We start from the raw sequence: 15,266 nt of genomic DNA on the forward strand, positions 1-15,266 counted from the left end.
GAATTAAAGTCATTTGATAAGTTAAACAAATAATTTCATATAAAATAAAAATGTATTGTTATTTTTATTTATTTATTATTAATTTAAAATAAATAATAATAATAATAGGCTCCATTAGGTCTATGGTGTCTTTGGAATTTATTCTTTAGCAAAAACATATGGCCATAATTGGTTATATATAACATAACTAATTATGACATGAGAGAAGTACATCGGGTAAAAAATGATGTTGTGGGTTTTTCGTTTTACCCATATTTCCATATATTTTTTCCTTCCTTTTACAATGAAAGCCTATGTTATGAGATTCATTGTTTTTTTTTTCACTCTCTTTCATTCCTTTCAAATACATATTATTAGAAAATATAAATTTAGCACAATTATTTAACATTAATTTTAATGAAAACCGATATTAACAAAACCACAGTAACATTCTTGTAAATAAAGTGTCACTATTAAAATTGGTTATTGTAAAATTGATATTGTGTGTATTATGTTAACATCAGTTATTTGAAAATCAATGTTGTGTGTGTTATGTTAACATCGATTTTTTATAAAATTAATGTTGTTTTTTGCCTTAGCATTAGTTTGTCTAAAAACTGATGTTGTCAATGTTATATATTTTTTAATATCAATTTTCACCTTGAAAGTTCCCTCTCTCTATCGCTCAGAACCCTCGAAAGTTCCCTCATTGTCATCATCACCATCATATCATTGCAGTGTTTGTCACTCGGTTGTTGGTTGTCGTTGTCGTCACAAGTAGCCTTGAACCCTAACTGTGGCTCCATCGTGGTGTCTACCACTCCATTGCATCATTGTTGTGAACTCTACCGTTCGATCTATTCAATTTGTAGAATGAAGCCTTTGATTTTGTGACCAACAGATCGCATAAGGGCATACCAGAGCATGATCTCGAATGGGCATTGAGGACCATTTCTCACCTTACAGAGGTTGAACTATTTTTGGAGAATCTGAAGTGACTTTCCAAGTGCTATAAAGGCCTCTATTGCGCTCTCATGGAACACCTCAAGACCCTTTACAAACACTTTTCATATTCCCAAGTGTGCTTTCCTATATACATGATTTTTATGCATGTATTATACACTAGTATAGTATTTAACCTCCTTTTGTGTTTTTTTTATCACTATATACATATTTTTTATGCACATGTATTATATATTAGTATTAGTATTTGAGGTGAGGATGTTGGTAAATATGAACAAATTGATTTAGGAACATGTTTGATAAAAGAGGGGTGTCAGTATAGAAGAAGATTATAAACTGACATTTTATTGATTACTTTCTAATTCTAATCTTGCACTAGTGGGGTGATAGACTAGAATATATAAAGAATGGCATTCCTAACATTGTTGCGTTTATTACTTTTTGGTATTTATCTTAACATATGCATGTCAATTATTTCTAATTAAATTTGCAATTCTATGCTAATCTTTAATCTTTATTTTTATGCTATGTTGGCTTCCTTTAGGTTTTTTTATTTAAAAAAGAATGTTTGTCCATTTTAATGATATTTTTTTACCATTCATTTTTCTTTGTAGTGAACTTGTCTTGCAATTATTGGATCCACCTTTAGAAATGAAGCAATTCATTGCTTAACTTTGCTCGATTTCTTGTTCATAGCTATTTGTACTTGGAAGCCAAGGACAAGGAGATAGATTACTTAGTATGGTAATGTTGGATATGGACCTGTGTATAAAGGCCACCTTGATCACACCTTGGTTGCAATGGAAATTTTAAGGCCTAATGTTGTTCACGACATGAAGTGGTTCCAACAAATGACATTGTTTTTTATATAAATATGTGACTTTTAAATATTTTTCCATAAAGCCTTGGCATAAAATTGTTGCTAAACTTACCATCTAGTGAGTACATTTGCATATTCTAACTAGTATCATTTAATTTGGAATACGAAGTCGCTAGATATTCCAATTTTTAAATATCTTTTGATAGAAGAATAACATATTATTGAATATGCTTGTCTTTTACTGATATTCTACAATTTCTGATTGAGAAATACCTATTTAATTGTATGTCCTATCTTTCATGATACTTGTTTCAATTTCCCTAGCCTAATTTTTCTTGCAACCTCTTCATTCGGGCAAGGAATGAGAAGATAGAGAATGACCTCAGTCTTGGTGAGCAGGTATTCCTTGTCATTTCTTTGGTTGTAATTTCTCTTATTGTGTATGAGAACTTTATTGATAAATTATTTCTTCCCATATATTTTTGTAGCAAGTGGACAACTTTTGTGAGCTCTATTTAACAGAGCACGAACAAAAACTTGAATTAGAAAGAGAGCTTAGGGATTGTAAGGTGCATTGTCTAAGTAACTATAACCTTTTCCTTCAAAAATGTTGTCTCTTAAATTAAATTACTCTTTCAGGTGAATTTGGAAAAAACCAGCAACAACTTGCTTGATCTCCAAGAGAATTACAAGCTATTAGTTTCAACCTTGAAGGAGAACGAACACACCATTTCCAAGCTACTGAAATCAGGTAAACTAATTGATGGTTTATGTGCACAGATTTATGGTGTTATTCAATTCACTGTGATTTGCTTTTATTTTGTGTAAATAACTGGCAGATTTATGCTATTTTCATCTAATTCACTATGTGATTTGCTTTATTTTGTGTGTAAACAGAAAATTCTTTGATTGAGCATGCAAAGGAAATGTATACTGATCTATTTTAATTTTAATTTTATTAAAAAAATTCTATTTAGTAGTTTTAAATTTATAAATACATAAGATTTGCAAATAAAAAAATTTTAATTTTATATTTGTTTGAAGTTGGGGATCTCCTAATCAGTCATCTCCAAGTAGTCAAGACAGAGCAGGACCATCAAAATTCCAATCATTTTCATAATCTCTAAAATCTAAGCTAAATGTTGTGCCAACAAGGTAGTGAACTATCCTGTGTCACATGTGGACATGGTACAATACAATTGAGGAGTTCTCCCATTGTAATCTGTGTAGAAGCAAGTTTCATGATGATGAACCAAACAATTTTGATGATGCCAAAAGCCTAAGTGATTGATTCAAGACTTCAAGATCAAGTATCAAGAATCCAATCCAAGATTCAAGATTCAAGAGAAGACATCAAGAAGCAACAAGTCAAGACTTCATATAGGATAAGTATTAAAATATTTTTTCAAAAACCAAATAGCACAATTTGTTTTACAAAATAATTTTCTCAAATTTTCTAAGTTACCAGAGTGATTACTCTCTGGTAATCGATTACCAGTGACCAGTTTGGTTTTCAAAATGTTTTCAAATGATTTGTAACGTTTCAAAATGTTTTTCAAATAGTGTAATCGATTACACTATATTAGTAATCAATTACAAGTGAATTTGAACGTTGGAATTCAAATCCAATTATGAAGAGTCACAACTTTTCATAAAATGCATTATGTAATCGATTACACCTTTGTGGTATTCAATTACCAGTGAACAATTTTGAAGAAAAAGTTAAGAGTTATAACTCTTAACATGGTTTTCTCTAAAGTCACAACTTTTCCAGTGGTTTCTTTGACCAGACATGAAAAGTCTATAAAAGCATGACTTTGGCACATATTCAAAAGACATATATGATATTCTTCCAAATAATTCTTTTTCACAATCTTTCTCTAACCATTGCTCATTGCTTTTTCTTTGCCAAAAAGCTTTCTAAACCTTGTTTCAAAACTTTGTTTTTTTGCAAGTGGAAATTCTGCAGAAAACAAAAGTGTGCTATCTTTTCATCCCTTCTTCCTCTTGACAAAAGATTCAAATGACTAACCGCCTGAGAATTCTTTTGATTCTCCCTTCCCCCTCTTGACAAAAGATTCAAATGACTAACCGCCTGAGAATTTCTGTTCTTTACTTTCTCATAACTTAGTAGTAAAGCCTAAATTGAATCTAGTAAATTTAAGAAGGATAATTTTTTAATTAGTCAAGACACGTTCATAATTAATTCAACCCCCCTTCTTAATTATTCTGAGGCCACTTGATCCAACAATTTGAACTTCTATTTTTCTTGTCTTTCATATATAAGGAGTCAATTTCCAAGAGCACAAGAGGGTGGAAGGAGAGATGGTTCTCTAACAACACTATGTTCAACGTTGGATAGGAAGTTAGGCAAAAAGTTAATGTAGGGATTGTAGCTGACCTTCTTGAGCAACAAACATTGGATGTCTCAACTATGGATTTAAAGGTCGCTACCATAAATTAAGTAATTACAAACTTTTTTTATAGATATTTTGGTTCAGGGAAATGCTAATAAGTGTTCTTGCAATATTGGTTAAGGAAACAAAAGGATTCCAATATTTAATGAGAATGGAAATATTTATTTCAATGAATACACAAGTTATTTAATGCTTTTCTTTTTAGGTAATTGGAAGCATTTATAAGAGTGTATTAAGCTAGGATTGGACCAAAGAAAGGAGTGATGTTGAAGTTTTGGTTTATTTTTTGTTGGGTTCATCCCTAAGTCTTAAGTGAAAATAATGTCTTTCACTTGTGTCTCTCATTTAAATTGCCTGATGATCAAGAAAGTTAAAGAGAGTCCTCTGTTTGAGATGATAAGGTGTTAACATTAGCCACACTATTGAAGATAATACTTCTTTGCTTGATTTATCCACCAATCCAAGTTAGTTATTTTGAATAATTTATAATGTTAATTTTATCTACTTTGTTTAAACAAAACCACTTTAGTCCTTAGCTTACTTCAAAGGAAGAGTGACTAAGTTAGATTCTAGCTAGCCTTACAAATGTGAAGGTTGGATTCTCACCTTTTATTTAAATGATTGTGTTGGCATCGTCATCGACATTGTCTTTGTTAATTTACAGGTTTTTTATTCGATAATAATTTGAATATATATATATATATATATATATATATATATATATATCAATCAATACCATTATTATACAAATTGTTTGGACTGGTTTTAGTCTTGATTTGCATGTTGGTTCATTGTAAAAATAGAAAAAAATATTTTAAAAAATTTGCAAAAAATAACATCGATTGGTTTAAAACCGATGTTATAAAGACACATTCAACATCAATTTTGACCAAAATCAATGATGTTGTATACAAATTTCAACATTAGTTTTTTTAGAATCGATGTAAAAAGTACTTTAGAAACATAATTTTTGTCACATTTATATATCGATTTCAGCCAGAAGTGATGTAGATAATGATTTTCAACATCAATTTTAAAATTGATGTTAAAAAAATGCCTACTTTTAACGATAGTAGTTTCAACATCAATTCTAAATCAATGTTAAAACTACTCCAAAACCGATGTTGAAATCCTTTTACGTAATAGTAACACATGATGTTCCACTTTCACTCCATTTCATTTGTAATCACTTTCAACCCTTCAAACCGAAAATACCTTTCTTTCTTTCCTTACACAGTGGTGATTGCTAATTTTTGCATGCAAAAGTTGTTCTTTTAGAGTAAATCAAATTAAAGTAAATTAATTCCATGAGTTCACATAATGGTTAAGCATAAAGCCAGATCAATTTTTTGCTTAGGACCTTGGTCTCCCTACATTTTTTAATTTAATTTTAATATATATATATATATATATAAGATAATTAATTTTATTTAGGAATTTAAGTATTTAAATAATATCATTTAAGTGTTATATATCTTTTATTCTTTAACAAAATATTATATTCTTATAAAGATAAATGCATTTTTTTCTAGATAAAATATTTGAGCATTATTTATTTTTTATAATGTATTATTATTTTAAAAGTTATGACCAATTATAGTTTGAGAAATAAGAGTTATTTATTAATCTTTTTCGATGGGTCAAATTTACAAATATTATATACAAAATTGAACTTACATCTTCATCAAGACATATTCTATTTCCATATCACCACTTTTTGTATTTTTTTTTTTGTTTTATTTTTCTCATCTCATCCTTGTACTTCTTGTAACTGTGAGGGTTCAAATGTATTTCTGACCTCAAGTGCACCCCAGACTCATGTATTATGTAAACATTAGAAATGAAGATTAAAAATTGAGTTGAACTAAAGATTCGTCGCTTTCAGAGTTGTTGCCATTGCCTATTTACCATGACACAACATTTTTCTTTTTCTATTTTCCAATTATCTAAAAACAAGTAATTTTTCAAAGGTTATTGGTTACTATCATCCTAAAAAATAGTTTGGCATGGAACATAAACTATCAGTTTTAGTAGACTTTTGAAATATAATTAATAGAAATTTTTGTAAAAATAATATATGATTAATTTATATACCAGTTGTTACTATAAATTTCTTAATGGTTTTGAGTGGCATGTGAAATTGGTGATTAGAGATTTGTAATTTTGGGTGTTTAAAAAAATATTTATAAATTACTGTGAAAAATATATTAATATTTTGCATATATTATTAGATTTTTTATCCCTTAAATATTAATTTCTAGTTTCGTCCTAATTAAACTTATCATGTGCTCACACACATTGTAAGAGTGATTTATTTAGTAGTATATTTCGTATTCAATTTCTATCGCATGCAAAAATTCTTTGAAATCTCAATTGAAAGTAAAAAAAAAAATTATAAAAAATAATGAAATTTAGTATATTTTTTATTATTTTTGTCGGTATATAACCTTATTTGTTGTAGTGATTTATTAAAAATTAGAAAAGTGTAAAAAGTAAGTAAACAAAGTTTGATTATTGTTGAACGGGACAAATTATGGGAAAACTTGACTATTATCTCAATACCATCAAAATTATTTTTTAAATACTCATCTTTGAAACTTTGGAATAAAGAAAAAAGTTTCAAACATCATTTTGACATTTTACATTTTTAAGTTTTGAAGCCGTTAATGTTTAACCGCACATATGTTAAAATACGTAAAGTTTATTCATCAAAGATAATGTTTTAAATCAATATATATATATATATATATATATAACAATGATAAAAAGAGATATTCTTGTTTTATTTAATTTTTTTGTCTTTCAACTAATTCTACAAAACATCTCATTAATTTGTTTTAGATAATATTATCAAAATACCACATATCATCTACATGGTGAAGGTGTACTACATTAATGAATTATTAATTAAAATCAACGAGTCACTAATCAAAACAATTTTACACGATCTTCTAATAGCGACACAAAATAATATTCCGGTGCCTTATGTGAATTTGAGAATTGCTCTTGCTTTAATTGATAAAGGTGTGGAGGTTACTCATCCTTCTCAATTGTGGAAAAGATTAAGGATCTGGCTAATGACAAAACTTTGTTTCAACATGCTTACCGTGAGACCAATAATTGTGCAGATTGACTTGCTAAACATGGTGCTTTTAGCCAAGTTCCCTTGCTACTAAGAGACTCTTGTCCAATTGCTCTTCCCCCTGTCTTTGTTTTTTGATGTTGTAGGAATTTCTACTTATCTTAAGTTTCTGTTTTGTTGTTTTTTCTACTTTCTAATGTATATAAAAAAACACATGAATCAATATATACATTAAATATTAAATTATACACTAAAAATATATAATGTATTTAAGTTATGTTTTTCGTATATAAAATAAACATTTGCTTTGGTCTAGTGTCAATTTTCTTTCTAACTTCCTAAATGGACATTGATGTAGGACCAAAACATGAGAAATTTCTCTCCCAAGGTGTGTGAGGTGCAAAAGTCAAGTGCATGAGACAATGACTTCAAGATCCTCAAGAAACCCTAATTTTCCACCACCACCTTTATATAGAAAATTAGGGTTACTGGAAAAATAGATGGGATCTAATGGATGTGTCTTAATACACTGTGACGATGTTGTTGCTCTGTTGGAGGCACATGACAGAGAAGTTGTTGAATGTAAGTTTTATTGGAGTATAAGTATGAGGTGAAGTCTCACATCGAGTAGAAGTGAAAAAGTTGAACATTATATAAATAAGGAGAAGACCCATAAATTTGAGCATTATGATTTTGGATTAAAGTGTGATGTCAAATTTTCTTATGTGATTATTCATGACTCATTAGTGTAAATATCCTCAGTGTTTATTCTCCTCAATTCCCCAACAAGTTCAATGTTGTAGTCCTTGTCAATGAGGTTGATGATTGCGTCGAGAGGAGTGGTTAAGGTTAAATCAATGTAATAATATTGTGAATGAATGGGTAGAGGTTGGGTTACAAGGATTTTGTGTCAAAAGACAACAACAATCCAAATCAGAATTCAAGGAAATCAAAGTTCAACTGAATAACGTAACCTATTGGTTTTGTTCATGATGATTCCAATGTGATTTTCTTTCCATTTGTGTTTTCATTGTTTTTTGTTTTTTTTTTTTCCGGATTCCTTTCAATTTTAAAGCAAACAAGTACATTATTCTTTTTATGATGACTTTGTTTAGTTTCTTTACCATTGTTTTGTTGTAGAACTTCATGTCATAACTCTTCCTATCTCCTTCATCGGCAAAGTGGTAGATTTCGCCAAGGAGAATGGAAGAGAATGATGGGTCTGTAGCTCATTTTGAAACCTCAGTCAGTGTTCACTATTTTTTCATGTCAAGTTTGTACATGAAGGGTGTGCAAGTGAGTGTAATAAATTGAAACAATAAGAGTGAAAGGGGACGATGAGAGGTAGTAGGGTGATGGACAAGATATCAAGTGTGTTGTGATCAAAGTTGTTGCAAAATCTAGAGGCGCAAAGGAATTTTGTAAGATTTAGGTGGTTGCCAAAAGAATGTATAGAGGGCCAATTAGTAAATATGTAAAATAATTTTAATTACTAAAAATTAATATAAATGGCTTCAAATAGTACATCTAGACCATTCAATATTAAATAAATATAAAGTAAAACAATTTAAAGTTTAAAAGTGATATTATGAATTTCTTTTTTGTGAATCAAGAGTATTTTAATCAAAAGTCAATGACTAATATTTTGAGTTATCAAAATTTATTTAAGGAATTAAAAATCAAACTCACAACTACATGCTTAAGAAATAAAATTATTTATCAGCTTCTTACATAATGTTGATAAGTGATATTATGGATTGGTTGATCAAGTAACATAGCCATTAATTTGGTGATAAAATATTTTTTGTATTATATTTTTATTCATTCAAATAATTGAAAAGTTTTTATTTTATTATTACTTAAATTAAATAACCAGAGAAATATTTAATGAAAAAGTTTTTTCGTAATTCTTTTCTTTTCTCACGTCTCACTCATATTTTCCCCTTGTGCCGCCATTCTACCACACGACGAGCCTGCGCATCGTTCTGTCTCTCACGCGCCGCTTGGCTCTCAGCCCCGGCCTGCAGGTACTCCTCCCTCCGCTCTCAGCCCCAAAGGATTCTTCTGGTTTTCTCTGCTCTCAAGCTTTAGCTTCACCTTGCTTAAATTCTTTAGTTAATAATATTTTCTATTTTTTTTCCTCTGCCCGATTGATTCCCTACCCATGACCAGTTTCAACTTATATTATAATAAAGTTGATCTGATTATCCCGAAGCATTACCTTCTTAGTTCTTACAAACCTGCGAACTACATTCTTACTTCTATTTGGATTCATTAAATTTCAATACTTTATGTGAATTCATCAAAAACCTTATGAATACTGTTTTCTGAAGTGGATTCATTCAATTTCGTTGCAATACTTGGAAACTTACTCTGCTCTATGTACTCCCTGTATTTACCCCCGTTGTAATATTTAAATTCAATTTTTATACAATTTGATGTAATGAGATAAATTAGGGCAGGGTTATTGATTTCTGGTTGTGACCAGGGTTTTGCATAATCTAGCTCTTTTTTCTCCGTCCAAAATGGGTAAAGCTAAAAAGGGACCAAAGTTTGCTGTTATGAAGAAGATTGTTACTTCCAAAGCAATCAAAAGGTGAGTCCTTTTTTTTTTCATTCCTTAAATCTGGTTCCTTCATTATGCTTTGTTTTGCTCTATTTTCATTCCTTGAAATCCTGTCGAATTCAGCTACAAAGAAGAGGTTTTGAACCCAGAAAAGAAGAATCTTATGAAGGAAAAGTTACCCAGAAATGTGTAAGCTTCCATTCTCACTCTCACTCCCCCCCCCCCCCCCCCCCCCCCTTCTATCAACGATTGGTAGTTTAGTGCTTTTCCCCTTTGCTCTTTTGGTTTAATCTGTGGTTTGGATTTGTATTATTCAGTCCAACTCATTCTTCAGCACTTTTCTTTCAATACAATACTGCACTGGGACCCCCTTATCGTGTTTTGGTGGACACCAACTTCATCAATTTCTCAATCCAGAATAAAGTGAGTTGCTTCATTTTGCTTTTATAGCTTTTTGTTTGGAAATGTTTGTTGTGGTAATATTTGTTTCCTTCTTTTAAGTAAACAAATGATAGTTCTGGTTCTACATATATAACTTGATATGGAATGCTCTGTTAAAAGTTGCAGTATGTGATATGGGACTGATAAGTTTGTGACTGTATGTAGATTGCTTGCATATGATGCTCATGATGTTTTCACAAAAGGATTGGAATGATAAATCTAACTTTAACTCTATTACAGAATAAAAATATTGAAGTATTTTTTTTTAAGTTTCTTTGGTTGTGTCTCACAATTTTTTGGCTTTTTTTATGTAGTTGGATCTGGAGAAAGGGATGATGGACTGCTTATATGCTAAATGTGAGTTAGAAATAGATGATTACTTTTATTAATTTATGTATTTCTTGTTTTAGTTTAGCTGAATGTTGAGGTTCCTATTAATTTTAGATGTTATTTGTGATATCCTTTGTCTAGATTAAGAAGCTTGTCTTTGTAATGTGGCATTGGCATTAATCAAACATCCCATATTCTATTATTACCTCTGTTCTATTGATATTTTGGATTTTCAGGCACCCCTTGTATTACGGACTGTGTGATGGCAGAACTCGAGAAATTAGGGCAAAAATATCGTGTAGCTCTAAGGTAGATGTCATGTTTTCTTGTCTTTTGATTATTATTGGTTTATATTTTCATACATTTGAGATTTACATATAAAAAGGATGACCCAATGCATGATGGGGCTCCCTTAGAGTGAGGTATGGGGAGGGTAGATGTGCGGTGCCTATATAAAATCAAATATCCTGGACTTTATTTTCCTTTGATATACCATGGTTTTTTTGTTGCCATACCATTGATCTTATAATTTCATCCATTATCACATTCTGTTAAAGATAGATATGTGGGGGCTCTATTATAAAAGGGCAAATCATCTCTTTAGAAGACAATATTACAAAGGTCAAACAATATCATGGGGCTCCTGGACTTTATTTTCCATTGGAATATTATGTTTTTTTGCCGCCATGTCATTGGTCACATTTCTTGTATGATCTATCTCAATCTAGTAGAGAAAAGGAATTATATTCTTCTTGCTTCAATTTTTGGGTGTATTTATTTATCCCTTTTATACATAACAGGATTGCCAAGGATCCTCGATTTGAGAGAATACTATGTACTCATAAAGGGACCTATGCTGATGACTGCCTTGTTGAGAGAGTTACTCAGGTGTGATATATTTTTATGAGCTAAATGCTTAGGAGCATCTGGGAGCAATTTGTTTATTAAGATTAATTAATGATTTTTCAGGCTGGATGATAAATAGTCTTTTTACTGTTCTTCTTACCTGTATTGCGATCCTGAGGAATGGGAAAAGAAAACAAATTTACATTTTTGTTTTGTTCGATAATAAAGGCAAGAACCATATAAGACGATGGTAAATTTTGTTGATTTGAAAACCCTAGTAAATTGGTTGTTACTTATTTCCTATTATATGGGACCATGATATTTTAAATCTCTTAGCAGTGTATGGTCATCTAGATCAGTAAACAAGATTCTACCACTACTTTTGCAATGCATATTGAATAGAATATTGGGATACAATAGACTATCAAGTTATAATTTGGAACTATGAAAAATTGTAGCAATTTTTTTTCTCAATTTTAAATTCATGGATAAGAGATGGATATTTCTGAGTATTACTTGCTTCATTCTTGATGTTAGCGGAACTCATTCCCGAATTCTTTGCTTTTGCAATTTATATTCAATATTCATTTAGGTTAACAGTTTTATTAGAAATAATTTCAAATAAAAGTAATGATAACACATTGTTGCTGCTTATTTCTTTGTGTTTTTTGTTTTCCCATTTATTCACACAAACCATTTTCTTGGAAACAGCACAAGTGCTACATTGTTGCAACATGTGATCGGGACTTGAAGAGGAGAATTCGGAAGGTAAAGTCATTATTCACTTTTCCATCTTTGGTTTTTAAATATTGGACCCTGATGCATGACCCATTATGTGGTTTTCTGTATTACAGATTCCCGGTGTTCCAATAATGTACATCACCAAACGCAAGTACTCAATTGAGCGATTGCCTGAAGCAACAATTGGTGGAGGTAGATACTCTTATTTAGTGAAATTTATAGTGATTAATATGAATTTGAACTTAGTTTATTGGACAACACAACATTGCATAGCTCTTTTTATAAACTAGATAAATTAAGCTTCATTGACTTTGTCCCAAGCTGCTCCGTAAATATATAACACACTATATTACACATGAGCATGACTTTGCCACCTGTATAGAGACATACAACTTGAATTCATGTGCAAATGGATAATAACAGTGTTTTTATTTTATTTTTTATGTATATAACCCTGGTCAGTATGATCCATTATAATCATAGAAGAAATTTACAGATCCCATGTTGTCTCACGTTTGTTATAATACTATGTTTCGGGTATGTTTAAAGTCAATTCTGTAGTAAAGCTTAACATTTTGCACCTTAATTTAGTTAATTGCATTGACCCTTCCAAATAAAATGTAATTTTTAGTTGTTGATAATGAAGTGTCATCAATTCATCATTGGGCAGTCATGACTGGACATGAGTTATTTATTCCATTAGCGATTAGCAGTGCCAAAACTGTACTGTTATACTCTTGCTCTTTCTTTACCTGAGTCTTTTACTATATATATCTGGCACTCAAACTGATGCACTTGTGATTCTCAATGCAGCACCAAGAATTTGATGCAGTAAAACTAAAACAGGTAGAGCTGGCTATACCAATAATATTGATACTAATTTCTTGGTCGAAAAGTATGAAATCCTGCTACAGTAACTTGCATGTTTGGTTTTTGGCTGGCTGGGCTGAATTCTAACGGAAGCTTGGGACTGAACAAAAGCAAGACTTAAATGGTTTATACCTGAAATTTTCTTAGTGTAAGTTGGTAGATTTAGGTTCTGTCAAATTTTGTTTTCCTCATATTGCCTATCTAATGTATCATGGTAAACCCCGGAGAGTGTCTAAAACTATGACATTTTCATAGTTCTGGCAATGCAAATCTCTTGAAACAATACTTTTTTTGTTGCAAGAGAAAAACCTTATTTTCCTTGAATCTAAATTGTATTAACTTCAACCTTCACATGTCAGAAGACCGAGTTGGAAATTAGAAATTTCAAAATCACGGTTTTTCTTTTTTAAAGGCCAGTACTTGTACTAAAAGAATGCTGTACCATCTAATTATCATGGCCCAAAAGAAAATTCAAGCTATTTTGTGTATTACTTTATCTCTAAAAGAATTTTTAATGTAAAGTATAAATGATATTTATATTTTTTTTCTTCCAAAAATAACATAAACTAGGTGCACATATAATCTTAATTCAACAATTTATATTTCGCATGTGATGTTTTTGTTTTTTTGACAAATATTTCGTATGCGATCTGTATGCTGCTCCTTGGTGTGTTTTGAATTGTAGAAAGATGACGTTTCTAGTTTATACTATCTTGTGATGCGAATTAGTGGAGTCTCAACTCAGGTTAACGAATTCCTAGTGTAAAATTTAAAATTTTTTATGTGTTGTAAGTTGCATTTTCAAATTTAAAGTTATTGAACCAATTTTTAAAATAAAATTCGCGCGATTAAAATATGACTTGCATGATAATTATTTTTTTGATAAAAAGGTAAATCATACATGGCATAATAAAAATTAGGAAAAAACTAGCTAGTTTAAGACATTGGTTAAAGAACTTAAAGTATAAATGTTTTTGTTAAGAGATGAAAAATTATGTTGTCCTTAATCTTTTTTATATTTTCTTATGATTTATATGATATATATTTTTTTTCCTTTAGTTCTTTAACCAATGTGTTGAGGACATTAGTGAGTAAGACTCCAAAAATTATCTAACATATGTATTGAGAAGGATATATGCATGTATCTTCATACACCTAGAATTAGGGGTCTAGTCTAGATTTTTTTTTGTCTTAACTCTCTAGTTTATTAGGTAAAAAATATCTTGATTAATACGGAATTTAATTAAGAAGTAAGTAAAATTTGATTTAAAACTGTTTTTGTCAAGGATCAAACTTGGATATTATCTGAACGATTTAGCTTTATTTTAATACATTAATCACTTGCGTGTAATCATTTGATTAAAATAAGTATATATTTAATTCTTCTTTGATAATATTTTTAATTTAAACCTTGTATATGCCATAAGCTATTGTTGAGAGATTGATTTCCATTATATTGTGAATACTCTGAACTATGATTGTCTTAAATGGATGATATATATAGTTCTAAATAATAATAAAAAAATCAATTCCAAAGCTTCAATGTAGTTATGTATTCTTTTTACTTACCCTGTATTTCCTTTTATTTTTAAATTCCTTTTTTCATGATGTATAAAGACTTTGCATTAGTACTCATTTAATAAGATAATAGCATTGAAAAAACTTTCTCAAAAACACAAAACCACTTCATATTTCTAGAATACAATTTATATGTTTGTATGAAATAATATGTAAAATGTATATTACTACTTTTTTTATTTATAGAAATAAGTAACTCTTCCTGACTATGTTTCTTTAAAAAATAAATAAATCACACATCCTAATTATATATGATTTCCTTCTTTTTTATATATTAAATATTATTTATTCTAGTCAAATCATGAATGCGCAATTTCCATTAAAAAGTCAATTCAATAACGTTTACTGTATTTTGAAAATACAACTTAGCTTTGTATAGATTGGACACCCCAAGCATTCCTTACAAAAAATTGTTAAACTTTAAAAAATTTACACATAATTTTAAGAATTTAATAGTGATGTATTGTTGGTGTGGAAAACTACAATATTAATCAATAAAAATAATCATTTTTAAAATAAGTTTTAATATAATTATTATAAAAATGAACAAACTTATAATAAATATTGATTTATAATTAAATTATAATAAAAAGATCTTTATCTAGTCACTACATGTATTATTTATTATGATTT

At 29.6% G+C, this 15,266-nt stretch overlaps 1 protein-coding gene and 1 long non-coding RNA gene across 2 annotated transcripts; both read left to right on the top strand.

Annotated features, from left to right (window-relative positions):
* Positions 1–2: 2 nt before the first annotated feature.
* Positions 3–3,036, top strand: LOC121173209 (uncharacterized). The gene is made up of 3 exons (XR_005887626.1): positions 3–2,161; positions 2,251–2,331; positions 2,402–3,036. It is a non-coding gene; the product is annotated as an uncharacterized lncRNA (long non-coding RNA).
* Positions 3,037–9,153: 6,117 nt separating this feature from the next.
* On the top strand, positions 9,154–13,338 carry LOC100782798 (rRNA-processing protein FCF1 homolog). Its single transcript, XM_003540231.5, has 10 exons — positions 9,154–9,288; positions 9,750–9,857; positions 9,951–10,016; positions 10,145–10,250; positions 10,583–10,625; positions 10,835–10,907; positions 11,399–11,486; positions 12,156–12,212; positions 12,299–12,377; positions 12,999–13,338. The coding sequence occupies exons 2-10, from the start codon at positions 9,787–9,789 to the stop codon at positions 13,010–13,012; spliced, it is 597 nt and encodes a 198-aa protein (XP_003540279.1). The 5' UTR covers positions 9,154–9,288; positions 9,750–9,786; the 3' UTR covers positions 13,013–13,338.
* The last annotated feature ends 1,928 nt before the right edge of the window (positions 13,339–15,266 follow it).

Source organism: Glycine max, chromosome 12, assembly GCF_000004515.6.
Source record: "Glycine max cultivar Williams 82 chromosome 12, Glycine_max_v4.0, whole genome shotgun sequence".
In the NCBI taxonomy this organism is placed as follows: domain Eukaryota; kingdom Viridiplantae; phylum Streptophyta; class Magnoliopsida; order Fabales; family Fabaceae; genus Glycine; species Glycine max.

What these genes read in the sequence shown, in the direction of transcription:
- LOC100782798 (XM_003540231.5), top strand. Translation starts at nt 9,787, where the DNA reads ATGGGTAAAGCTAAAAAGGGACCAAAGTTTGCTGTTATGAAGAAGATT. An exon ending in ACTTCCAAAGCAATCAAAAG is followed by an intron (nt 9,858 to 9,950) that starts GTGAGTCCTTTT and finishes TGTCGAATTCAG; the next exon opens with CTACAAAGAAGAGGTTTTGA. An exon ending in TTGTTGAGAGAGTTACTCAG is followed by an intron (nt 11,487 to 12,155) that starts GTGTGATATATT and finishes TCTTGGAAACAG; the next exon opens with CACAAGTGCTACATTGTTGC.